Source organism: Zootoca vivipara, chromosome 13, assembly GCF_963506605.1.
Source record: "Zootoca vivipara chromosome 13, rZooViv1.1, whole genome shotgun sequence".
Classification (NCBI taxonomy): Eukaryota; Metazoa; Chordata; class Lepidosauria; order Squamata; family Lacertidae; genus Zootoca; species Zootoca vivipara.
Genome location: NC_083288.1, coordinates 42,692,201 through 42,719,160, shown reverse-complemented (window position 1 = coordinate 42,719,160; position 26,960 = coordinate 42,692,201). Strand labels below are relative to the sequence as shown.

The window sequence follows — 26,960 nt, the reverse complement described above, 5'->3', positions numbered from 1 at the left end:
GACCTGTGCCATTTCCTCCCCAAACGGGCACCAATGATGGAGGTCAGTGATCTCTGTGCTGCTTCCAAAAAAATGGCTTGTGGCAGGATCTTGGCAGCCTTGTGCCTAGTGGTTTCCTTCACACAGAAGTGTGAAGTATCTGCAGCTTCCTACTGAAGAAGACCCATTGGAATTAATTATGGAGATGGGCTGCAGCCTGTTTTTATTTTCTCTCTGACCTCCTTATTTTATGAAGGTTTAGGATTCAGTCAGATAATGAAAGGCAGGGGACCTATGCCATGGGGACTGTTCCAACCCCCTTTGGTGCTTTCCTTTGCATCATTATCAACCTGCTGCTGCTGTTGCCTCTTGTCTCAGGGGGGTCAATGAACACAAAAGCAGGGGGAGAGCGAGAGTGAGAGCAAGCAGAGGTTGCCAGAGATCTCTTCGTCCTGAGCTGCCCAGAGGCAAGGGGCACCCCAGGGTGCTGTACTGGAGGGGAAATATATGGGGATACACCTTTGGGGATTTCTTTTTCGGGAGCAGTAATGATGATGCTTTCAGAGGCATACTGAATTGGATAGCTTCCATCAACCCTAGAAAGCATAGTCATTAAGTCAAGGGACATGGAAGGTGTAGTCCAACATCATACAAAGCGGACAAAATTGGTTATCTGTTGATTATTAAATAGGAGTTTCAATGGACCTATATCTGTTGATCAAAGGAATTTCCCCCCAAACCATAACACAAACGGATTTTATTTTCTTCAGATTCCTAGTTTTATTATTAACAAACATATAAAACCAGAAGCTCTAAGATCATTAACACAATTAAAAAAATTCTTAGAGAGGGTTAGGGTAGAGAGGAAAAAATGATTAATTTCTAAAGCAGGGGTCAGCAAAAGTTTTCAGCAGAGGGCCAGTCCACTGTCCCTCAGACCTTGTGGGGCGCCAGATTTTTTTCCGGGGTGTGTGTGTGTGTGAACGAATTCCTATGCCCCACAAATAACCCAGAGATGCATTTAAAATAAATGCACACATTCTACTCATGTGAAGACACCAGGCAGGCCCCACAAGAGATGCATTTTAAATAAAAGGACACATTCTACTCATGTAAAAACATGCTGATTCCCGAACCGTCCATGGGCCGGATTTAGAAGGTGATTGGGCTGGATCCAGCCCCAGGGCCTTAGTTTGCCTACCCATGTTCTAATATGTATTGCTGAGTGGCAATTTAGAGATTTATGGAACCCCTTAAAAAAATATAGGAACGAAATATTGGGACACAGATTTTACCCAAGGATTGGAATAAAATCTTGGAAACTTGACCTATACAATCTGCTTCCAGTTTTCTTAGGGAAAACACTCATAATTGATAGAAATGGGATTTTAAAAGAGAAACATATAGTAAACAGCAACTTAATTCATAAAATACAAGAAGTTGAAACTCAGCATGAGCACAATCAATGTCAAACGGTGTATCAAAAACATTTAAGAAAGTGAGCAGAACTTAGATCTCTTGAGAATCCTCAGATACTTAACACACTCAAATGGGGCTCTACAAATTAACTGATTTTTTAAAAAAATGATCACAAACCTCTTACTATTCCAGAAATTAACTTTATATTGAGTGACATAGCCTGTAGCTGCCTATAGATATACCAGGTCATGCATGTTCTAAACCAACCAAGTATATGAGCTCAGGCACTATGTAACCTAAATAGTTTTGAACAACTTCTTGAGTTTAAAAGCAATTAAAAAAAACTTCTAGAGAGTGTGTAATGTGGCTATGACCCCAATTTGCAGGAGAAGACTGAATGAAGGTATTAGTTTTGTTCTAAAAATTAATTACCGGAATGCAAGTTATTCAAGCATTCTGCCTTAATAAGAAAATAAATTGCATTCAAAAATTATCTAAAGGGAGGGGGAGGTTCTGCAGTAATGCTCTTAGCTGTTGTGTGAGTGGTTTTTTTAAATGCTTATTTTTGAGTTGGCCAAGGAGCATTGAATGTACCTTTTCTTCCATGTGCAATACATTTACATTTTATTGAGGGAATAAAAATGCAAAAGTAACATAATCCTCATTTCAGATTAAACTATGACATGATGACTATCCATTGAATGGGATAATACCAAAATGGTTGGAAATACCGCATTCCTTTATCACAACTAACTTAAGATGGATATGGGCTACAGAATGTTAGGTTTGTCAATCCTTTCTTCTTAGTTGCTCCCTACTGTTCAGCTGAGGCCTCATCAGAATAACAAAACATTTTGGGGAAAATATACAACCTAGTAAACCAGCACTGGAGGCTAAGATGGAGAATATCTCCACAGCCACCATATATTTCCCTCTTGTGCTCAGATAGGTTGGAACAAATGAAAGCCACACACTGCAAAAAACCAACATGCTGAAGGTGATGAACTTGGCTTCATTAAAACTGTCAGGTAACTTCCTGGCTAGGAAGGCTATAGTGAAGCTGGCAATGGCCAGTAAGCCCATAAAGCCCAAGACACAGTAGAACATGGTGACTGACCCTTCATTACACTCCAGAACAATTTCTTTAGTCACAGAGTGCATATCCAAATCTGGGAATGGGGGAGATGTAGCCAGCCATACACAACAAAGAACAGTTTGAATCAAGGAACAGGAAAGAACAATGGAAATGGCCTGTTGTTTCCCCACCCATTTCCTCATCCTGGAACCTGGTTTGGTGACTCTGAAAGCAAGGACCACAATGACTGTCTTGGCCAACACACAAGAAACTGCCACTGAAAATATCATGCCAAATGCTGTTTGTCGAAGAAGACACGTCACTTTCTCTGGTTGACCGATAAATAGCAAAGCACAAAGGAAGGCAAGAAGGAGGGAGGTGAGGAGAGTGTAGGTGAGGTTCCGGTTGTTGGCTTTGACTATGGGAGTTTCCCGGTGCTTAATGAAGACCCAAAGCACCAACGTTGTGATGAAAGAAAGGGAAAGAGCAAGAACTGCCAAAGTGATCCCCAAAGGTTCTCCATAAGACAAGAAACTGATGTCCTTTGGAATACATGAATCCCGTTCCATGTTTGGGTATTGATCTTGTGGGCACTGCAGGCATTCATCCATGTCTGGAAAAGAAAATTCAAGCTTCTATGCAGTGCAGCACAATTTGTTTTCTACTAAAATAATCAAAATCAAAATGGCAAAATATTAAATATCAGTTGAAAGGTATAATCCAAAAGATTCTTCTGCTTCCTTTTCCTACAACCAAGACTCAGCCGCATTCAGTCATGATTTGCTCCCTTCTCCCCTCACCTTCCTCAATGCAAGATTTTTGGATGAAACTCAGTTTTGGAAACTACGTGTTATCACTTAGCATGAAAATTATTGAGAATTTTACTTGCTCTGTACTTCTATATACACCAGATTTTCATTGACTAGAAATCCATTGATCCCTAAAAATCATTGTGGAATATCAACATTATTATTAAAAAGTTACACAACTAAGTAAATTTAATCTGCCCCAAGAATCGCTGGTCCAGTTTTACAGAGGTACTATTGAAACTCTTCTCTGTAATTCCATCACTGTCTGGTATGGTACAGCCTCTAAGCTGGATAAGAAGTGGCTCTAACGAGCAGTAAGAACTGCAGAGAGGGTAGTTGGTGTTAGTTTGCTTCCAATAGAGACACTTTATGCTGCTCGCATTAGAGAATTGCTGTAGACCCTTCACATCCTGGTCCTCACTTGTTTGATTTACAGTGGTACCTTGACATACGAATGCTTAGACTTCCAAAGGTTTTGACTTACGAAGTCGACAAACCTGGAAGTCTTTTTGCCACATGTGCCCCGCGCGTGCGTTCTGCGCCTGCAAAATCGCGCTTCGCGCATGCGCAGAATGGGTGCTTCGACATTTGAAAACCTCGACTTAAAAAGAGCGCCGCGGAACAGATCGTCTTTGTAAGTCGAGGTACCACTGTACTCCCATCCGGACGTCAGTACAGGACAATATACAAAACCGTCTAGGCACAGGAATAGCTTTTTTCGTTGTGCCATCAAAATGTTGAATCTGTAGTTGTGGGTGAAAGGGAGGCCAGTTGGTAGTATGGGGTCTTTTCGATGTGCTGTTGTATTGTGAGGGGAATACTGTTTGTATGAGGTACGTGGTGTTTTTTTTACATTGCAATGTAGTCGAAGCAAAATTCCAAGTATGGTTGATACTTGTCCAATACATTATTCTATTCTATGTCGTTTTTCTGTTGAAAAGAGTAATTTGATAGGTATAAACTGGTGAGTACTGTGTTCCATATTCAGAGAAGTGCAGAATTCTATATTGAGTTATGCTCCCACCCACACATGATTCCAACCGCTTCCTTTAATATACAGTACAAATTTGTAAACATCAACTTGACTTCTCACAAGATCATTCTTTGACCACTGAACCTGCTCAGTGCTCTTTAAAAGGGAAGGATCATTACACCTCTAGCTATCTCCATAAAGTTGTTTTTGTAACTCTGCAATCTTCAGTTTCCCCTTCAAACAAACATGATATCTTCTTCTGACAGAGTGATAGTTTTTTTCTTTCCTTTTTGGTGCCGATAATAACCTCAATGACTTGGGACAGCTATGGTTAGGTATATCAGACTTTACTTCATATCAAGAACCACATTTTTCACTGAATTCTCAGTACATTTGATATGCTCTGTGCATGATATGCATTACCTGTTTGGTTAGAAAACTTCCCTTGCGGACACAGAATGCAATCATAGCAGCAAAATGGCTCCCCTTCCTTCTTTGTTTTATGGTAACCCAAAGGGCATTTATCATTACAAGCAGAAAAGGGCTGCACCTGTCCACAAATGAAAGAAGAAAATGTTTTCTCTTTTGCAAGATTGTATATCAACACTGGGAACTGTGAATAACTCTGGGAGTAATGGATATGGTGCAAAATATGAATGGACCTCACCTGGTTAAAACTGCTGGGCCACACAATGGCTTCTTCCCAAATCCTCAACACTTCTTTTTGGGGAGCCATGAAATCTATCTTTCCAACTTTGGTTCTCTGAAAGGACTGATTTGGAAATGTGACCCAGTTTATAATATCAAATCCAGCCTCTATCTCTCCATTTTCATTGAAGGAAACCTTTTCCCCAACAGTATTATTAAAAACTATTCTCTTAACAAAGTGGTTAAGCTAAAGAAAGTGGGGATAAAGAAAAAAAACAATCAATGGATAGGTCAAAGGCTGTGGATCATTCCCACTTTATTCCCAGACTCTTGGAAAACTTTATGCCTGGTAATCGTAGATATAGAGAGTGAAAGATGTGCACATACCACCTTGGTAGTAATTAGTAAAGCAATCTTATCCCTGGCAGGGCAGCAGCAGAATGTGACAGGGAGGAACAGCCACCATTGCATCCACACCCATATCACTCACACCTGCTGTGGTGGAAGGCAGGGACAGCAAAACCCTATTCCATGCTCATCATTATGCCTCTTTGGAATTTCCACAGAGTTTCAATTATTTTTTTATAATCAATTGAATCTGGTGAGACCTGGGGCTTTGACAAATTCATGGAGGAAGCAGGAAATCTATTGCTAGTATTCAATGCTGCTATATTCATTCTCCAAAAAATAAATGCATCATGCCTCTGAAAACCAGGCACTAGGGAAGAACAGTGGGAGGAGACTATTGCCAGAATGTCCTGTTTGAAGGTTTCTGAAAGCAGGTAGGCTGCTGCAGGAAGGCCTTGGACTGAACCAGCAGGATCCTTCCTTTGTTCTTAGTGTATTCAGGACATTACCTTCCACAACTCTTGATTCTGAAGTTTTCCTCCTTCATCCACTATCACTCTGCCTTTGTATCTAGATGAATGCATGGCCTGCAATGCATGTGCTACGGCAAAGGCAGCTGTGTAGACACTGTAGCTGTGGCCAGTCATGCTCATTTCAATAACAGATGCAGGAAGAGTCTCCAGCTTCTCATCTCCACTGCAGATGTCTTCATCCTGTAGGTCTACCATAGAGTTGGGGAACCGACACCCAAATGCCTGCTCCCAGAAAACCCTAAGGAAGCCGTCTTCTTTCTCTGAAGTAGGGTTTCTCAACAGAAGAAATTTCTGGAATCCTAACGCCTCACTGGAGTGGACAGCAAAGGATATAGCACCATGGAGGAAGTCTATGTCCCAATCTCTTTGTAAAGGAAAGGAAGTGAACTCCATCTGGGCTGTCATAATCCAAACCTTCCCATTTCTCTTTGTTGAAGGAAGCTCATGTGCTAAAACATGGGAGAATGTCCTCAGGATGAGCATGGTCTCGATTTCACCATGCATGACCAATGCATTGGCACTGCTCCTCATAATGCTTTCTTTCATTTCAAATCCTTCTTCCACCATGTCTACCAATATCACTGGAAAAAGACATTTTGGGAATTCTCGCTATGAAATCAAAGCAGATACCTCTCTGGGCAAACTTGTGCATCACATTCTGTTCAAATCTCTCTCCATTGTCATCCTGTGTAGAAATTACTCCAATCCATGTCCACTTGAAATATAGCAGTAGCCGGAGAATTGCCTCATATTGATGCTCCGAATTTGGGAACATTTGGTGATAGAAAGCAGCTTGGGTTTTCTTATCTATCACTGCCGGAGAGCCATATATGACCTAATGGAAATTTTAAAAGTTATGTGAGGAGAAAAAGACCAATCAGGTGTGTTCAGAGATTCTGTGGTGTTTTGGGGAGGCAAGTAGGAGTGGTGATGCAGAAGTGAGGTCTGTGTATGTTAATATGACTGTCACACTATGGCATTTGTACCAGGCCGACTTCTCTGACATTCCTGCCTCCCCATCTGACATCAGTTCAGGGAGGTTAGGTAAGCACCCCTATCTGACCGTGCTGTTACTGGTTGCTGCTCCACCAGCCCACAGAGTGTGAACAATGTTTTAGATCAGGCGTCGGCAACGTTTTCCGGCTGTGGGCTGGATCATTCCCACAGACGATTGTCCGTGGGCCGAACATGCACAGAAGCAATTTCCGGCGCCACACTGCACATGTCTGGGGCTCTGGAAATTGCTTCTGCGCATGCCCGGAAGCCAGAAATTACTTTTGCACATGCCCGGAAGCCGAAAATCTGTGTGTCTGGGCATGCACAAACGCGGTTTCTTGCATCTACATGTGCGCAGGTGCCATTTCTGGCACTACTCGGCAAGTCCCTGTGCTGCGTTGCGCCGCTTACATGGCCAGATAAATGGCCTCTGTGGGCCCAGATCCAGACTGTGCGCCGGAGGTTGCCAATGCCTGTTTTAGATGATACTTTAAAATTTTCATTTTTATATTAGCACTTTCCTCTTTTTTGTAAATAATTTTTATTCAATTTTCCATTTTAACAGAATAAACATAAAAAACATACAATATAACATATAACTAAGGGGGAAAGAAGGAAAACAAACAAAACAAATCTAATTATAAACATCCATTTTTTTATCATTGTCTTAAGGACTTCCCCTCCCCCCTTTCTGATTTTCATTTTTTAATCCTCTTTGGCAATTCCCTTTATCATAATTTTTAATTCCTCTTCATTATATTCTTACATTTTATATCATCCCCCTCCCCCACTACAATCCCAGAGACCCCCCCCCAGAGAATCCCCAAGTGCAGTAGAAGACGAAAACCAGTCTTTTCATCATTGAAGCCTTCCCCCACTCCCCCCCGGTAACCCCCCCCCCGCCACCAGAAGGTCCAGGATGAGGGAAGAGAGTGGAGGCAGAGGGACTCCGCTCTCCTTAAACATCCTAATTAATCTATTCTATTTACACTTACTTTTCTTTATCCTTCCAAATTGCTCCATAACTCCAATTATTAATTTTATTAAATTCCATTCCATTTCTATTTATTCACCATTTTCTTCCACCCCCCTCTTAGCTGCAGATACCTTAATTCTCACCATTTGCATCTTAATAACCATAACTGTCAACTGTCACCCCACTCCCATTCTCCAATGTCTCCCCCCCATCATCCAAGTTCTCGCCCTGCCATATCCCAATCCACCCCTTTAATCTTTTCAAACCACTCCTGACAGCTCCCTTTCCCATTCCCATTCCTTCTTTTCTTTTCTTCCCTGCTTCTGCCATAAATATCATTCTTGTCCACTCTTCTTTTCTTGTCAACTGGAAATCAAGTCCTCTTTCCTGAATAAAAGCAAAGTCTTTCTCTGCTTCTTTTTCCTCTGAATCCTCTTCTCCATTCTCCAAATCTTGCTCTTTTCCTTCTATTTGCACTTTTTCTCCAGAATTCTCTTTAACATCTTTGAAGCAGTCTCCAAATTTTCTCACCTCAGTCATGCATACTTTCAACGCCTGCTTATTTTCCAGCATTAATTGTTGTAGTTCCACAAAAAAGACATCTGTTGTTGATACTGCCATCTGTCCAGCTTGAAGGTCACTCCAGTGTGAAAACAGGATATGGGGGTGTGCATTCAATGTATCCAAATAAAAAGCGAAAGTGGAATGTATCTTTTTACAATGTCACCATTCCCCGCCCCCTGCCGCTCAGACGAGGGATGTCGATTTTAGATCCAAACCCTCAGATTTCACAGGGATTTAAATCTTATTAACTTCTTCCCCCCTCCGCCTGCTTCTGGGGGGAAGATTCCAGTCCTGCCTTTGGAAGTTTAGCAACTTCTTAAACTGTTTTCTGGCTTCAGGTACGAGTTATTGCTTCTAAACCACTCAGTGGGTAGAGACCGGCTTCCGTTTTTTCCAGTCCCTTTCCCGTGACCAAATTTCTTCCGAATTAGTCCAAATAAAATCAATACTCATGGTACAGTCCTTTTAATTCAATTTCCTTTAGGAAGAATTGAGCGCTCATGCCTCGCAGTCCTGCAGCTTCGCGCTGTCAAAGGGAACGATCTTAGTCCGTTTGTGCAGCAGCTCCAGACCCCCTCGCTCTCGGTGGCTCAAAACAGAGCTGTGCCGGGGAGGGGGGAGCCTGCGTTTTTTGCGCCCTGCCGGACACTATGTCCCCAAAATGCTCTATTTGGGGTTTCTTCAGGGGGGTCCGCTGTGCTGGAGTGGCACCCCCACCTTCGGCGTGCCAAGGTCTGCAAACCTCCGACCGCACAATGGCCAGAGCTCAACCGGAAGTATTTTAGCATTTTCCTTCCAGCTATTTAAGATCTATTTTGAGGAGTGCATGGTGGTTGGCAGGAAGCAATCAGGTTGGATGTGGAGCCAAGTCCTGGACTTCCGGGAAGAAGCCATAGCACGTTGGTTGCATCTGCCATGAGCTCTTGACAAATGTAATAAAGTGGTGGCTGAGGATAGTGCAGTGAAGGGAAACTGAGGGTTTGCCTCCTTCACCCCAAAATCTTAGGCTTCAAAAAGCGAAAAAGTATTGCAGACCTGAAATTAAGAGCCAGCATGAACCTCTTGCCTAATTTAGGAAGAGAAATGATGGAAAGTTTTATTGTTGATTTAGATGTATCAATGAGCACTGGCGTCCGTTTACTGTACTGACCAACAGTTGTTATCTTGTCAGCTTGACCTGTACTCAAACATGAGTGACCTGTGTTGTTTATGTTGTTTGAAAATGGAACTGCATTACATGGCTGTCTGTGGGTAGGATAGAATGTTAGATAGGCACTCTCTGACTGCTCAGAGAAGCAAGAGACAGTGGGAAATTATGAGAGTGCATCCAAGGATAAGGAATTTTAAATGTATCACATTAACTGTTGATGTTGTACAAAAAATATTTTTTGAGCAACTGGGAGAATTTAAAGCAGAAATATGTAAAATGGTTTTGGGAGGAAATACTGATGGAGAATTGCCAGAAAGAAATTCTGTGTGCAATTTGGGTTGAATTTGGAAGAAAAAGCTACTAAGTCTCTTGCAACTTTTCTGGAAAAATAATGGAAAGAGAGGAGATGGAAATTTGAATTCTTTTTAAAAATATGGATTGACAAACATGGTTGTCAGGAAATGAGATTGGAAAAAAATGGACTTGGGTGTGAATTAAGGATTACAGTCATACCTCGGGTTACGAACGCTGCAGGTTGCACATTTTCAGGTTGCGGACCGTGCCAAGCCCAGAAGTACAGGAAAAGGTTACTTCTGGGTTTCGACGCTAACACATGCGCAGAGGCGCAAAATGACATCATGCGCAGAAGCACCGAATCGTGTCATGCTCCTTCTTGCCTCCCTCCACCCCCCCAAGCACATCTCTCTCTCTCTCTCTCTCTCTCCTCAAACCAGCTGGGCTGCGGAGCTCTTTCCTGCCTGGCTTTGGAGCCATTGTCTTTCTGGCTGTTGAGGAGAGTGCTGTGCTCCAGCTGTCTTGGGCCCACTATCAACTCAGATCAACCCCGTGATCAATTGATCGATCAAGATCGACGGGTTGGACATAGAGGATGTATAACAAGCTGTCTGATGGAGAAGGAATTCCTTCTCCTTTGATCTCCCCTTAATTTAAATTGAGTACTACTAGCTTTTAGCCAAGCAGCTCTGACCCCTGTATTTATAACTGATTTGATCAAATTAAATGGAACTTCCGATTCGAAGGATTTATTTGTACTTGCAAACAGATGCATCAGACAAAATAACTATGTGTCTCCTCCTGATTTGCTGTAATCTTACACAGAGAAATAGAGTAAGAACAATGAACATGGAATGACTATCAATGGAGAGAAATCTGAACACAGAGAGGTCACTTCTGCAACAGCGATGAAGGAAGCAGTTAACAACGTACAAAATCCACACTCCTCCTTATATACATTTAAGGAAAAGCCTTTAACAGTATTAAAAATCATCTAGAGAAAAACAAAAATGAAGCTATGGTACTGAGTATGAAAAAGAAAATTCTGACTGACATTGAAAATTCTGACCCCAAATATATCTGGGAAATTATCAGGAAGAAGCTTATAGAAAACAGTGTTCTCTCCATTCTTGAGGTCACTAAGTATAGCACTTGCTCCCCCCTCTTTTTAAATCTCCCTTTGTGTAGAGATCTTCAAAAGGGATATATAACAAATCTTAAGAACCATGAATTTTGTAGGCTGCTTATGTTAGCCAGATTTAACATGTCTCCCTCCATGCTAGTAAGAGGTAGGTATTTAGCTCTCCCAAAGTCTGAACGTCTCTGCAAGTGTGGTAAGAAGGAACTCGACACATTGGAGCATATTTTCTTTTCTTGTAATTTTGACACAGACTCTAGAAGTCAATTGTTAGATGCCTTACGGATGGATAGGTTGATTTCTATGCTTCCAACTATCCAAACGCTGATATCGGATAGGGATGATGGAATCACTTTAATAGTGGCTGAATTTTTAAGTGCAGTCCCTAGAGAAAGACTACGCCATTGCAAAGGGGACTAGTGGTTCTTAACTAAATAGTGGTGTGGTATTATTATATTGTTGTATTATTCATATCATTTGATTTTTTTAAACAAAGGATCATTATGAGAGGTTTTAAGTTATTTTATGGATTGGTGTTGAATTTTAGAGTTAAAGATTTGATTGATATGAGTCCTGTTTTGTTGAGCTTATATTTTATACAATTTGCATATGTCTGTTCGAAAATGTCTGTTATGCCTAATAAAGGTTTTGTTGTTGAAAAAGAAAAGAAAAGCCTTCTGCAAATTAACAAGGAGTTAGCTAACCTCCTTGATCTCTAAGAAAATAGGAGGTGACATTGGATTTAATATTCTAAGACACTACAGAAGATAAAGCAGGAGATTATAAAAAAACCTTAATAACATGATGAGCCACAGAAATTCCAGAAGTCCTCATTACAGTAAGATATAGAAATTGTTTATAGCAGTCTAGCTCCCAAACAAAAAAGTGCAGTATTTTCCCATGATATTTTTAATTTATTTTTTGCTTTGACAAATTTCTCATTACAGGCAAGCTTATGAAAACTATCAGACTGAAAGGGTGGTAAGTGTATAATTTTTTTAAAAAAAATGAAAGGTGTTGCAAGATCTGAATAGAGATACACTGATACAAGGGTAGGCTCTGAGCCCCGCTACAGAAAAATCACAGGGACCTCAAATACATTATTATTGGGGTTTCCCATTTCATTTCTGTGAATAAATGGATGGTATTACTCATTCTTCCACCATTACTCAATTTGGAAACACCATGGGATCTGAAAGAATTGGAGGAGGAGGAGAAGAAGAAGAAGAAGAAGAAGAAGAAGAAGAAGAAGAAGAAGAAGAAGAAGAAGAAGAAGAAGAAGAAGCCTTGTAGATCCATTCAGTTGAAAGTCTCTTCTAAGAAATGTAAAATAGAAAAGACCCCAGAAATATCAGACCATTGCATTAAAACTCATTCTCCTCAGCACTATGTGTTTCCTTATATCTCATCAATCAAAATATTACCTTTGTTAAATTCAGAATCCTAGCAAAGTACGGTAAGTGTTCTTCACAACTCTTAGTTAGCAACTTCCGGTTGATTATAACAAAATGTTATTCATATAATACAGTTAATTCATCCTGCAATCCATAGAAATAATATGATTTACTTCCACTATACAGAGTAGGGTAGTTTCAATTTTTTCATTTATTATTGGCTTTCTCACCTTCAGTTTACTGTTGTACCTTTACAGGCTACCACAATTTAATTATTGTGCTACAGAATTCAATAATTACATTGGAATTCCACTTAAGATCCTTTGAATATTGTTCCTTGTTAATCTTAATGTTCTATTTTATTTTTTGAACACTTGGAACCTCGACTGGACACAAGTTGACAGAAAGCAATATATATGCTGATCATTTGGAGTTCGGTAATCTTAGTGCTCACTGGAAGGACAAATCCTGAAGCTGAGGCTCCAATACTTTGGCCACCTCATGAGAAGAGAAGACTTCCCTGATGTTGGGAAAGATTGACGGCGCAAGGAGAAGGGGACGACAGAGGACAAGATGGTTGGACAGTGTTCTCGAAGCTATGAACATGAGTTTGACCAAACTGCGGGAGGCAGTGGAAGATAGGAGTGCCAGTGTGCTATGGTCCATGGGGTCACGAAGAGTCGGACATGACTAAACAACTAAACAACAGCAATCTCTTTTTACTATATGTTGGAATTTGTTATTTATTTGATAGTGTTGCATGAAATATCTCATTTTCAATGATCTTTTTCATATGTCTGATGTTATCCAAGGTCATACCTTGAAATGTAAAGGTTTTAGCAATCAAAGTGCATGCATCTTATCTGTGGAATCTTATGCACAATCACAAAGCATATTGAATTAGATACTGGATACCAATTGCTGTGAAGTGTGGAGAATGATGTTGTGCTCATGTCCTGCCCGTGGCCTTCCCAAAGGCATTTGATTGGCCACTTTGAGAACAGAATGCAGGGCTAGATAGGCTCCTGGCTTGATGCAGAAGGAGTTTTTTAATACTCCGACTTCTGGAAGCCTCACATGACAAAACATGGCAAATAAAACTTTCAGAAGGAAAGCCTTTACAATAAAGGGATGAACAAATGCCTTATTAACCTCACCTACTGCATGCATACATCTTACCTGTGGAATCTTATAGATGCTTGGGATATCTCCCACGTGGTGACAGACTTCAGAGACAGGCCCCCCAATAACTGCTCCTGGATTGTTCTGACTATCACATTTGTAGTTGGGGGTTAATTTGTCCAGTGAAGAGAAGAGTTCCAATGAGGCATGATAGGTCCATTTTACAGTGAAGTAGCTATTATAGATATGGAAGCCTAGAGTGACATTAGGTGAAATGTGGGGGTTTTCATTGATCTCCTTGACAGCAAATATCAAGGCCAGGATATGTTGGTAGATGTGGGTCATCACCCTGCAATTAGAGTTACTTGCACTTTGAGCATGGATTTGCTGCCGAATATGATATATGCTTCTCTTAAGTTCCATGCATTATTATTGAATACATTATTGTATAATGATTCAGATCTAAGTATTCAGATCTAATACTTTGGCCACCTCATGAGAAGAGAAGACTCCCTGGAAAAGACCCTGAGGTTGGGAAAGATGGAGGGCACAAGGAGAAGGGGACGACAGAGGACAAGATGGTTGGACAGTGTTCTTGAAGCTACCAACATGAGTCTGACCAAACTGCGGGAGGCAGTGGAAGACAGGAGTGCCTGGCATGCTCTGGTCTATGGGGTCACGAAGAGTCAGACACGACTAAACAACAAATGCATGAGGAAATATTGTTACATGCAGTTGTGCTTTTATCATCTGTGCTCACTAGCACAGTGCTGATACAGCATTCAGAACATCTTGAGAATTCCTCACAGTCCAATAGCTCTGCAGATTTTGAAGGTATTTAATTGCATACCATGATATAAGGCATTAGTCATATTCCGAGCACTGAAATAATCGAACTAAGTATCCCAATTCCCTTCCTTTCAATGGGTTTATTCTGAATATGACTTAGTTGACTATCACCTTTAGTGTTGTTCTTCAAAACGGGGTCAAATATAAATAAAATCAAACGTCATGAAATATAACTTAGTGACATAGGAAGCTGCTCTCTAGCTCAGTAGTGTCTACACTAGCTGGTCATGGGTCTCTGACATTTTCTCTGCCCCACCTCAAGATGTCAGGGATTGAAACAGTGACCTCCTCTGGACGATGAAGATGCTCTACATTTGAGTGACAGCAGCTTCCACTTATCAATACTTCCACAGCAAATAAGAAACAACCCAGAGAAAGCAATAAACATAGTTGGTCAAAAATAAAAAAGGACACTGCTCTCTCACAGTTTCTTCCTTACAACCAGGGAATTCGTAAACACACCTAAGCAGTATTATCATCTCAGTGCTGAAGGGTAATGTGGCATAGCTAGGACAGAAACAGGTCATTCAGACACATGACATTACAAAGGAACTTAAAATAAAAAAGCCTTACACAGTTTCTTCAAAGATGTCATTAGAAGGGAGTTTTCTGAAAGTGATTGGAATGGAAAATCTATATATCTGAGCTATAATGCTGGCAATGATGAAGTCTCCTGGTTGGTAGAACTTGTGGAGAATGGGAAGAGGGTTGCTGACACTACATTTGATGTCAGGCGTCTTGAATGCCACCAGAGGCAAAAAGACCAAGACTGCCAATGGCAGTAGTTTCTGTGAAAGAATTCCTTCTCTACTCCCATTCTCTTGCCTCCACATTATGCCTTACTGTGTTCTGTGTTGAGTCCTACAGCCTGATTTGAGTGACTGCAGCACACAGGATGATGTGTGGCTCAGGCTGTGCCATCTAATATGTCCATGATCAGATTTACAAAGCCCTCAGACCAAATTGGATGGGGGATAGTTATGGAAACCTTGTGTCTTGTAGTTTTTGTCATGGTTACTACAGCAGCCTTGAGACCTGGAGAATAAGTAGCATGTAATCACAATTAATTAGATAATTAGATAATTATAATTAGGTAATTATAAGGGAGATAATCGCCTATTCAGAATTACAATTTCTGTGAGACATTTCAGAATAAACAAAAAGTTTTCAAGTCCTGAGGACACAGATTCCAAGCTGAGTTGGGTGGTGTGTCAACCAATCAAGAAGGAGTGGAGATTTAAAATTTAGAACCTTACAGTTAAACTGTCAAAATTGGGAAGCCCTTACATAGGGCTTAACCGTCAGATATGGCTCAGAAAGAGATTAGATTAGGACCTGGAAAGGGCTTTATTAGGTGTTAGCTAGGCGGTGCAACCTAGAATATGAATCAGTTTATTCCTGAACACGTTATTTTTTTTATATAAATCATTTTAATTAAATTTTCCACTTTAACCACCCAATCATACTCCAAATTATACAAATATCAATTAATCCAAATATTCAGCCAAATTATAAAAAAATTATCCGGACTTCCCATGCTTCTACTTCGGAGGATCTGATCATCTTATAGTTTACTGCATTTCTAATTAATATAATCAAAGCCATTTCCAATAGTTCTGTTGTTATCCTCTTCTTTTCACAGCCTCTGAGTTGTTCCAGCAAGCGAGTTTAACCAAGCAATATATGACTGTGTGGATTTTATGCCCATGATTCCCTTCCATAGATTCGCAATATCTCCTCACACGCTGGTATTCTGCCAAATCAGTCCAATAGTCCGAGAGTCTTTTCAATGCTGCTGCCGCCATCTTCACACCCACGAACTTTCCAGGATACAGTCCAAAACGTTTTTTGACAAGACTCCAACAGCTAATGAGATTTACTTCTGTTTAATGTTAGTAATTTAGGAAATCTTTGATCAACTTCCAAGCAAATCTAAAAATAAAAGCCTTAATTGTATATATTTTCATTTCCACACAGTTTAATTTTAAAAACCATATTATGTCAACAAATTCCAACTTTCCAGTCTCGCTTGCTGTAAATGTTATAAACGGTTCTTCTAGGGGTTTTTTGTTAGGTAAGATAATAAGGCACAAATAAAAGAGTCTCGCCCGCCTTCCATTCCATTCCCACATACTAACTCTGTCTCTGATGTAATCCTTCTTCAATTCAATTTTCCTTCAGTGGCTGGGTTGTTTTTGCAGAATAGTTCCTCCCTCCTCGTCTGAAGCATGTCCAAAACTTAAATCTAATTTTTCCTCTTAAGATTTGGAACTTGGTTCGCTTCGCAGAAGCAGCATCCAGGAGTGCCAGACTATCTCAGGGGCTTCCATCCAGTGTCCCCAGCCCCTCCTTCCTTCCAAAGTAGAAGCTAGTAGTTGATGGGTATCTGTGGATGAGACTGCGTCTTCCCATATGCCCTGGGGAGATTTAGGGAGGCTGATTACTCCCATCTCAGCTTCTAATTACCCCGTGATAGCCGGAGAGATGGTATTTTCAGCCATCTTCTGCGGCGCCCCAAGTGGAAGTGAGAGTTTTAAGTTATTGTCTTTTTAAAAAAAGATTTTTATTGAAGTACTGCCATGATGTCTGACTGAATAAATTCAAATAAATAATTAGTCCAGACCTCTACTGTCCATTTTTCTCTATCTTTCCAACCTAAAGCTATTGTTGCCTTTCCTGCTAGTATCATTGCTTTGAAGGTGTGCTGGTCACCTTTCTCTATGGCCGTGTTTCCTAGTATACCCATTGTCATAAGATTGAAGTCTATAGGTAGCTTCACTTTAAAAACTTCATTAATAACCTTAAGGATTTTATTCCAAAATCCCCCTACCTCTGGGCATTCCCAATACATATGGGAGAACCATCCCTTGGCTTGTTCACAGTGCCAGCAGTTAGGGTTCAATCCTGGTATCATATTAGCTAGCTGAGCCGGAGTTCTATACCATTTTAGAAAGAATTTTAGTTTGAGCTCCCTAAATTTGCTTACTTTAATCTCATCTATTCCTTTCATTATCCTTTCGACCTTTGATTCACTAATTTGTTCTTCTTTACTCCATATCTTTTGAATAAATTGGGTTGTCAGTTCTTTATTTGTAATCATCCTCTTATAGATTTTTCCTATCATTCCTTGTTTAGTTTTTTCCATTTGTTTATATAGTTCCTCTATTGGCTCTTCCAATCTCACATTTCCTATCTCTTGGGCTTTAAGAATTTTATTATATAACCCTCCAATTTTTAACCAGTATTGGTTACCTATGTTCTCTGTTACTTCCTGCAATGACTTTAAGGACTCTCCTCTATACATATCTTGGACTACATGATATCCCTTAGCACTAAGAATTTTCCACCATTTGGGGTTGTCTATTGCCTCGTATATGCTTTCTTTTTTAAAAAAATATTTTTTATTAATTTTACAGATTACAAAAAAGATATATATAAGAAAGACGCTTACATAGACAGATTTTCCACCTTCTTTCCACCCCCCTCCCATGGGCCCTCCCCTGCCACAGGAGAATCCCATGCAGGCGGGCAGTTGAAGATGGTCCATTTTGTAGTTGAGTTTATGTCCCCCCCTCCCCCAGAGTCCCCTCCTGCCACCAGAGAGCTCCAGGGGCAGAGAGCAGGGAGACAACCACCCCGCTATCCAGAAAGAAAAAATCTATACTAAAAAAAAAGAAAAAAAATTCAGAAAAAATGATAGCAAAGAAAAAAGACAAAAAACAATAATAAAAACAATCTTCTTCAAATTTACATTAATAAACCATATTTTGTGGGCTTCCCCTACCTCCCCCCTTTCCAGATTTTCATCCCTTTACTATCCTCTTTAACAGTTTCCTTATCTATAAACTGCTTACTTTTCCTCTTCATAAAATTTTAAACTTAGCTAATACCATTTTCACTAAATCTCTTAATCCCTATAATTCATAATCCAATTTTTCTTCCCTCGCCTAATTTTTTCCCCTCAATAGACTTCTTAAAATTTTTAAATCCCTAGACTTCTTTTATTTTGACTTTTCCCATAATCAACTCTTGCACTCTAACAAATCCCAATATAACCTTTCTTCCCCAAATTCCGGCCACCTCCCTCCAATCCAATAAATTCCGTAATCGACAATCCTAATTTGATCTTGATAATCCATCCTAATAATTACACTCCCATTCTTCCTTCACCCCACCCCCTTTTTCCAATGTTTTGCCTCCCAGATATCCATGAGGGCCCCCTGAGTTTCTCCCCTTCTTAAGTTGTTCATGTCCTTCTCCTTGTGGGAAATCTGTAATTCCATTGGTTCCTGTCGTTCCCTCCTCAAAGGAGGGGTACTCCGCTTCTCTTTTTGTAAAACAATGTCAACTTTTCCCTTGTGGTGTGCTTCATTTTGTGTTGTATTGTCCCAGTCATCATCATTGTTATCTTCATGCTGCAAATCAGGATCCACCTCATTGTCAAAATCATCCAAATTGCTGTCACTGTCATTGTCACTATCTTCCTCTTCCATTTCCATTTCAATATCTTCATCATCTGAAAAATAATATTCAGCAATCACCATCTGAAATTGCTGCTTTAGTTCTTGCTGTTGAATCTCATCTCGGCATAGTCCTATTTTTAGTTCCCACATGGCTGTCAAAACAATCCGCTGGAACTCAGGCGAGTACCTTTTTGTTGACATAGTTCCATCTTGTCAAGGTCACTACTTATCGTGTGGGGTGGAAAATGGTCACTGCTTATTTTCCCAGTCTCAGCAAAGTAGTTACATTTTGCAATTCCAAAATCACAAAGATCCAAACCAACATTTCACAATCCAAACATTTCAAAAGCATATACTTCTAACTTCTTAAAAGTCTAAATGAAATAAAGCTCATTTATAAATCCTCGTCAGCTCACTGGGTTGTCTGGGCTGCCGGCTCCCGGGGAAACAAAAGGCTTTCCTCCTTCTTTTTCATCTTTCTGCAGGGAATCGTCCTTCTCCCCTTTTACCCTGCATCCATGTCTTTGAGGATACCTTTTAACCATTCAGTTCGTGGCTTCGGGTATTTGTTGTACTGTTCCTTAGCTACCGGTGGGAGGGGGTGGCTTCCGTTTTGTCTCCCTCTCTCCCAAATCCAAATTAATCCAAATTAATATTCAATATCCAATCCAAATTTGAGAGCTTACTTACAGTCTTGATTTCTAATTCTTTCTTTTAGAAGAATCCAGCGCTCTCCGCCTCCGGCTCGGAGCTTCTCTCCGCTAGAGCGACGATGGTGCTCAAAATGGCCCCCGCGACTTCGACCCTTCTCACTCCGGCGCTCTTACTAGGGCAGCCGGATAGTTGGGGAGTCCGGTTTGGGGCTCTGCCGAGCAGTTTTGCCCCCGGGACGCTCGACCCGGGGTTCTATGGGGTGCAGCGTTGCTCTCGCTGCCCTCCCTCCTCTAGCAGAGACGGGCTGTCTCGGAGCGAGACAAAGACCCCGCCGATCGGCGCTGGCGCTGGACCGGAAGCCCGTATATGCTTTCTAAGGGTGCCGACAGAGAGATCCTTTTTAACCATATAGGTTGCCATCTCCTCCATATGCCTACTGCCAATTTCCTGGGTCCTATTGCAGATTTCAGATCTTCCTTTACATTATTTGTGAAGATTCCAAATCTTCCTGCACCATAGTTGGCCTCATCCTCAAATCTGATCCACTTTTGTTTATTTTTTTGCTCCAATTTCTAGTAAAGTTTTTAATTGGACGGCTTCATAGTAATTATAAATGTTGGGGAGGCCCCACCCTATTTCTGATTTGTGGTTATACACAAACCTCTTTTGTGTTCTTGATTTTTTACTTCCGAATATCCATTGTCTTATCTCACCATTCCATTGTTCGAATTGCTGGTTTTTCATCTCTAGTGGGATGGCTTGGAAAATATAACTTAGCTTGGGGACCCAGAACATTTTAGTAGCCCTGACTCTAGCTGTAATCCTTAAAGTTTTGTTTCTCCATCTTTTCATATCCTTTAGTATTTTATTCCATATCTTCTTATAGTTGAATTCTGCGGTCTTGTTAATATTCCTATAGAGTTCAATACCCAGGTATTTTATTCTTTTAGAACCCAGGCCCATACCTGTTATGCTATTTATTTCTTTTTTTCCCCAGGTAGATTCACATTAAAGTACATTATTTCTGATTTAGTTATATTTGCCCCTAATCTGGAGTATTCCTCGAAATCTTCTAATATTATCTTTATTTCTTTTATCCCTTCCTTGGGATTTGTTATGATTACAATAATATCATCTGCAAACAAGTTAATTATCATCTCCTCTTTCCCGATCTTATAACCCTGTATCCTTCCACAGTTTCTTATTCTTTCCGCTAGTTGTTCTATAGCCATTATAAATAGGAACGGCGAGAGAGGGCACCCCTGCCGAACGCCTCTGCGTATTGGGAAGAGTTGGGAGTGTTCTGCATTGACTCTTACCACTGCTGTTCCATCTTTATATAGTTCTTGTATCGCAAACCGATAAGCCTTTCCTATTCCATATTTAGTCATTATTTCCCATAAGAATTCCTGTGAGAGTGTATCGAATGCTTTAAAGACGTCTAATTTCAATAACCCGAGCTTTTTTGATTGTCTGTGATGCAATACATTAATAATATTTCTAATCGGGTGGGCAATATTTCTACCCTTAACAAATCCATATTGGTCTTCTTTTATAATTTTGGGGATGGCATTTTTTAACCTGTTTGCCATGATTTTGGCGAAGATTTTATAATCTTGGTTTAATAGACTAATGGGTCTATATGAACCTACTTCTTTAGGGTCTCTGTTTGGTTTTAGGATTACTGTTATTTCTGCCTTTCTCCATGTTTCTGGGGCTTATTTCCCCTTCTAGTATACTACTAAAAAGTTGTTGTAATTCAGGGGCCAGAATTTCTACCATTTCCTTGTAGAATTCGGCCGTAAAGCCATCTAGTCCTGGCGATTTGCCATTTTTTAATTCCTTGATTATGTCCTTTATTTCTTTTATTGTAATTTTGCTATCTAGTTTACTTTTCTCAGACTGATCCAGTGTTAAATTTATATTCTCCTGAAAATTAGCTACCTCCCTTTTTTATATAGATTTTTATAAAAGCTTGCAAAGGCCTCTTTAATTTCCTTTGGGTCTTGCATTTTAATACCGTTTATTTTTATACAGTGGAACCTCGGTTTATGAACACCTCGGTTTATGAATTTTCGGTTTATGAACACCGCAGACCCATCCGGAACGGATTAATTCACTTTCCATTACTTTCAATGGGAAAGTTCGCTTCAGTTTATGAACGCTTCAGTTTATGAATAGACTTCCGGAACCAATTACACCCATGTTTCAGTTTATGAATGCTTCAGTTTAAGTACTCCGCGGACCCGTCTGGAACGGATTAATCCACTTTCCATTACTTTCAATGGGAAAGTTCGCTTCAGTTTATGAACGGTTACTCTGCGGATCGTCTGGAACGGATTAATCCACTTTCCATTACTTTCAATGGGAAAGTTCGCTTCAGTTTATGAACGCTTCAGTTTATGAACAGACTTCCGGAACCAATTGTGTTCATAAACCGAGGTACCACTGTACTTTTAACTTTTTGTTTCTCTTTCCTTATTTTAAGATAATTTGCAAGCCTTTTTACTGATTTTATATTGTTCATCTGAAAATCATTTCTGACCATTACTTCCTTTTTCCACAGCAAAGTCAGATCTAATTCCTCTAATTGTTTTTTAATCTCCTTAATTTGATTTTGGGTTTTGGAACAGTATCTAATAATTTGTTTGTTCTGTAATATTTCTAGTTCCTGAATTTTTAATTGTCTTTTAGAGTACCACTCTTTTTTCATTAATTTTTCTTTCATTATACAGTGCCCCCACAAAACACATTTTGCTGCATCCCAGAGAATATCTGGAGTTACTGATCCTTTATTATCTTGGAAAAATAACCTGATCTGATTTTCCATATAATCTCTGTCCTGAACTTTAGCCATTATTAAATTATTATATCTCCAGTGTCTCTTGTCCTTACTCATTCTTAGTTCTAACTCAATACTTAAAGGGGCATGATCTGAGATTATTATTGGGTGTGTTGTAATTCCTTTCACTATCCAATTACTAGCCTTTCCCAGAATAAAAAAGTCTATGCAGGATACTGTTTTGTGTCTGCTAGAGATATGGGTAAATTTGGGTTTTAAAACTAGGGTTTCATGTGCTTCTTGCAATCCCCATTTACTCAATAGAATTGTTTTATTTTTTGTGATATCCATATTCAAATCACCTGCTATAATAATTTCACCCTCTGAGAACTGGTGGATTTTTTTTTAGTATTTTAATTAGGAATTTATTCTGCCTTTTGTTTGGAGCATATATGTTTACAATTGTTAGCACTTTGTTTTCCATTTTAGCTTTGACCAGCATAAATCTACCTTCCCTGTCTAGCACCACCTCTGTTATCTTAATGTCTATTCTCCTATTTACCAGGACTTCCACCCCTCTTGCTTTCGCTTTACTCCTTGCTTCTGCTAATACCTCCCAGGCTGGGTCATTAAATACCGTGTTTCTCATATTATAAGTCATGTCTTATATTAATTTTTTTTTCCAAAAAACACGACATGGCTTATTTTTGAGGGATGTCTTATTTTTTAATAAAGTGCACGCGGGCGCTGTTTGCCGGGCTTCTCAAGCCCGGCAAACAGCGCCCGCCGATCTTCGGTGACAGGCGGGGGTGGGCGGAGAGCGGAGAACGATCTCCGCTTCCCCCCCACCCCCGCCTGTCACACAGCACAGGTCGGCGGGCGCTGTTTGCCGGGCTTGTCAAGCCCAGCTAGGAGCGCCCGCCGATCTTCGGTGACAGGCGGGGATGGGGGGAGAGCGGAGAACGATCTCCGCATCTCCCCCACCCCCGCCTGTCACACAGCACAGGTCGGCGGGCGCTGTTTGCCGGGCTTGTCAAGCCCAGCAAACAGCGCCCGCCGATCTTTGGTGACAGGCGGGGGTGGGGGGAGAGCGGAGCACGATCTCCGCTTCCCCCCCACCCCCGCCTGTCACACAGGACAGGTCCGAAGATCGGCGGGCGCTGTTTGCCGGGCTTGTCAAGCCCAGCAAACAGCGCCCGCCGATCTTTGGTGACAGGCGGGGGTGGGGGGAGAGCGGAGCACGATCTCCGCTTCCCCCCCACCCCCGCCTGTCACACAGGACAGGTCGGCGGGCGCTGTTTGCCGGGCTTGTCAAGCCCAGCTAGGAGCGCCCGCCGATCTTCGGTGACAGGCGGGGATGGGGGGAGAGCGGAGAACGATCTCCGCTTCTCCCCCACCCCCGCCTGTCACACAGCACAGGGCCGAAGATCGGCGGGCGCTGTTTGCCGGGCTTGTCAAGCCCAGCAAACAGCGCCCGCCGATCTTCGGTGACAGGCGGGGGTGGGCGGAGAGCAGAGAACGATCTCCGCTTCCCCCCCACCCCCGCCTGTCACACAGCACAGGTCGGCGGGCGCTGTTTGCCGGGCTTGTCAAGCCCAGCTAGGAGCGCCCGCCGATCTTCGGTGACAGGCGGGGATGGGGGGAGAGCGGAGAACGATCTCCGCATCTCCCCCACCCCCGCCTGTCACACAGCACAGGTCGGCGGGCGCTGTTTGCCGGGCTTGTCAAGCCCAGCAAACAGCGCCCGCCGATCTTTGGTGACAGGCGGGGGTGGGGGGAGAGCGGAGCACGATCTCCGCTTCCCCCCCACCCCCGCCTGTCACACAGGACAGGTCCGAAGATCGGCGGGCGCTGTTTGCCGGGCTTGTCAAGCCCAGCAAACAGCGCCCGCCGATCTTTGGTGACAGGCGGGGGTGGGGGGAGAGCGGAGCACGATCTCCGCTTCCCCCCCACCCCCGCCTGTCACACAGGACAGGTCCGAAGATCGGCGGGCGCTGTTTGCCGGGCTTGTCAAGCCCAGCAAACAGCGCCCGCCGATCTTTGGTGACAGGCGGGGGTGGGGGGAGAGCGGAGCACGATCTCCGCTTCCCCCCCACCCCCGCCTGTCACACAGGACAGGTCCGAAGATCGGCGGGCGCTGTTTGCCGGGCTTGTCAAGCCCAGCAAACAGCGCCCGCCGATCTTCGGTGACAGGCGGGGGTGGGCGGAGAGCAGAGAACGATCTCCGCTTCTCCCCCACCCCCGCCTGTCACACAGCACAGGTCGGCGGGCGCTGTTTGCCGGGCTTGTCAAGCCCAGCAAACAGCGCCCGCCGATCTTTGGTGACAGGCGGGGGTGGGGGGGAGAGCGGAGCACGATCTCCGCTTCCCCCCCACCCCCGCCTGTCACACAGGACAGGTCCGAAGATCGGCGGGCGCTGTTTGCCGGGCTTGTCAAGCCCAGCAAACAGCGCCCGCCGATCTTCGGTGACAGGCGGGGGTGGGGGGAGAGCGGAGAACGATCTCCGCTTCCCCCCCACCCCCGCCTGTCACACAGCACAGGTCGGCGGGCGCTGTTTGCCGGGCTTGTCAAGCCCAGCTAGGAGCGCCCGCCGATCTTCGGTGACAGGCGGGGATGGGGGGAGAGCGGAGAACGATCTCCGCTTCCCCCCCACCCCCGCCTGTCACACAGCACAGGTCGGCGGGCGCTGTTTGCCGGGCTTGTCAAGCCCAGCTAGGAGCGCCCGCCGATCTTCGGTGACAGGCGGGGATGGGGGGAGAGCGGAGAACGATCTCCGCTTCTCCCCCACCCCCGCCTGTCACACAGCACAGGGCCGAAGATCGGCGGGCGCTGTTTGCCGGGCTTGTCAAGCCCAGCAAACAGCGCCCGCCGATCTTCGGTGACAGGCGGGGATGGGGGGAGAGCGGAGAACGATCTCCGCTTCTCCCCCACCCCCGCCTGTCACACAGCACAGGGCCGAAGATCGGCGGGCGCTGTTTGCCGGGCTTGTCAAGCCCAGCAAACAGCGCCCGCCGATCTTCGGTGACAGGCGGGGGTGGGGGGAGAGCGGAGAACGATCTCCGCTTCCCCCCACCCCCGCCTGTCACACAGGACAGGTCCGAAGATCGGCGGGCGCTCCTTGCTGGGCTTGACAAGCCCGGCAAACAGCGCCCGCCGATCTTTGGTGACAGGCGGGGGTGGGGGGAGAGCGGAGAACGATCTCCGCTTCCCCCCACCCCTGCCTGTCACACAGCACAGGTCCGAAGATCGGCGGGCGCTGTTTGCCGGGCTTGTCAAGCCCAGCAAGGAGCGCCCGCCGATCTTCGGCTCTGTCCCCCGATGCGCGACGGCTCGGGGAAGCAGGCAGGGAGCTCCTGCTGTGTCCCGCGCCTTCGCCTCTCGCTCGGTCGGGGCTACACGACATGGCTTATTTTCGGGGTATGTCTTATTTTTCACCAACCCTTAGAAATCCTGTCATGGCTTATTTTTTGGGGATGCCTTAAAATATGAGAAACACGGTAGTGGCTTTTTGTCTTTTTTTGGTTTGTGGGTTTCTTGAAGACACATTATATCGGCTCTTTGTTGTCTGGCGAACCTAGATAACCTATAACGTTTTAGGTTGGATGTAAGACCATTGGTTATTGTCTTAAACATACCCTGTATGTATGATAAGATGTAGCCATAAAATAAGTCATAGCAGGAGTTTTAAGTATTCAAGGAATATAAGCCATACCCTGGAAATAAGACATAGTGATAGGCACAGCAGCAATGCCGGCCGCGGCAGGAGGAGGAGGAAAAAAATAAGACATCCCTGAAAATAAGCAATAGTGTGGTTTTTTGAGGAAAAATAAATATAAGACGGTGTCTTATTTTCGGAGAAACACGGTATCTGTAAAGAGTTTTGGCTGAAACAAAGGTTTTCTCTTAGGCATAACAGATGTAATTTTACCCAGGGAACACAAATCTCAGCTGCAGGAACGGTGTATGGTCAGAGAGGGAGGGAAGAATGGCAGTCAAAGTTAATAGAATATATAGAAATGGCAAGACTGAAAAACAGAAAAAGAGATCAGATTGGTTATGCTTTATGGAATATTTAGAGAGACATTGTAAACATATTAAGATGTTGACAGTAACAGAATAAATTCAGCAGTAAAAACAAAAATTGGCATATGAAGATTAGGAGCGAAAAGATAAAGGGAGAAATTAGAATATGCAGTGGGAAAGAATGTAATAAAATGCACCATGGGTGGGGGAGGGGAGTCAATATTAAATGTGTATTTCTTTTATTTGAAATGTTTTTTTTAAAAAAAATTATTCAATTTTATATTGATACATTAAAAAAACCATAAACAAAACATAAAATAAACAATATAACAACAACAAAACCGTTTATTGTGAGGACCATGCCTGTACACAAATATCAACACGACAATAATTAAAAATGTTAAAATTCATTACATACTATCCCAACAAAGCCTTCATCCCACAAAACAGGAAGAGAAGGAAAACAAGCAACAAGTTAAACAGACGATGAAGGAGTCTTTACTTTATCATCTATAAATCTTTCCCTGGCTTTCATGTCCTTCATCACAAAGACTGGTACCACATGGGTAATTCGTTGGTTAGCACCAACTAACAAAAACTTTACTCTATCTTCAGGATTGATTATAGAGTTGGGTATAGTTTGCAGCATCGTGTCTCTAAAGCCCGAGTAAATGGGGCAATAGAGGAGGTAATATATAAGATCCTCTTTAATTTTAATGAAGCAAGGGCATAAACGGTGTTCTAGTGGAAAATGAAAATAAAATTTGAAAA

At 42.6% G+C, this 26,960-nt stretch overlaps 1 protein-coding gene and 1 pseudogene across 1 annotated transcript; both read right to left on the bottom strand.

The window, feature by feature from the left end:
- Positions 1-2,187: 2,187 nt before the first annotated feature.
- Positions 2,188-4,724, bottom strand: LOC132591126 (vomeronasal type-2 receptor 26-like). Its single transcript, XM_060282246.1, has 3 exons — positions 4,679-4,724; positions 4,400-4,402; positions 2,188-3,086 (listed from the first exon to the last, which is right to left on the bottom strand). Exon 3 carries the CDS (start codon positions 3,082-3,084, stop codon positions 2,188-2,190), a length of 897 nt encoding a protein of 298 aa, XP_060138229.1. The 5' UTR covers positions 3,085-3,086; positions 4,400-4,402; positions 4,679-4,724.
- Positions 4,725-5,748: 1,024 nt separating this feature from the next.
- LOC118095560 (vomeronasal type-2 receptor 26-like) lies at positions 5,749-16,072 on the bottom strand (annotated as a pseudogene).
- Positions 16,073-26,960: the final 10,888 nt, after the last annotated feature.

Bases quoted from the DNA above. Each gene is read 5' to 3' on its own strand.
- LOC132591126 (XM_060282246.1), bottom strand. From the start codon at position 3,084: ATGGATGAATGCCTGCAGTGCCCACAAGATCAATACCCAAACATGGAA.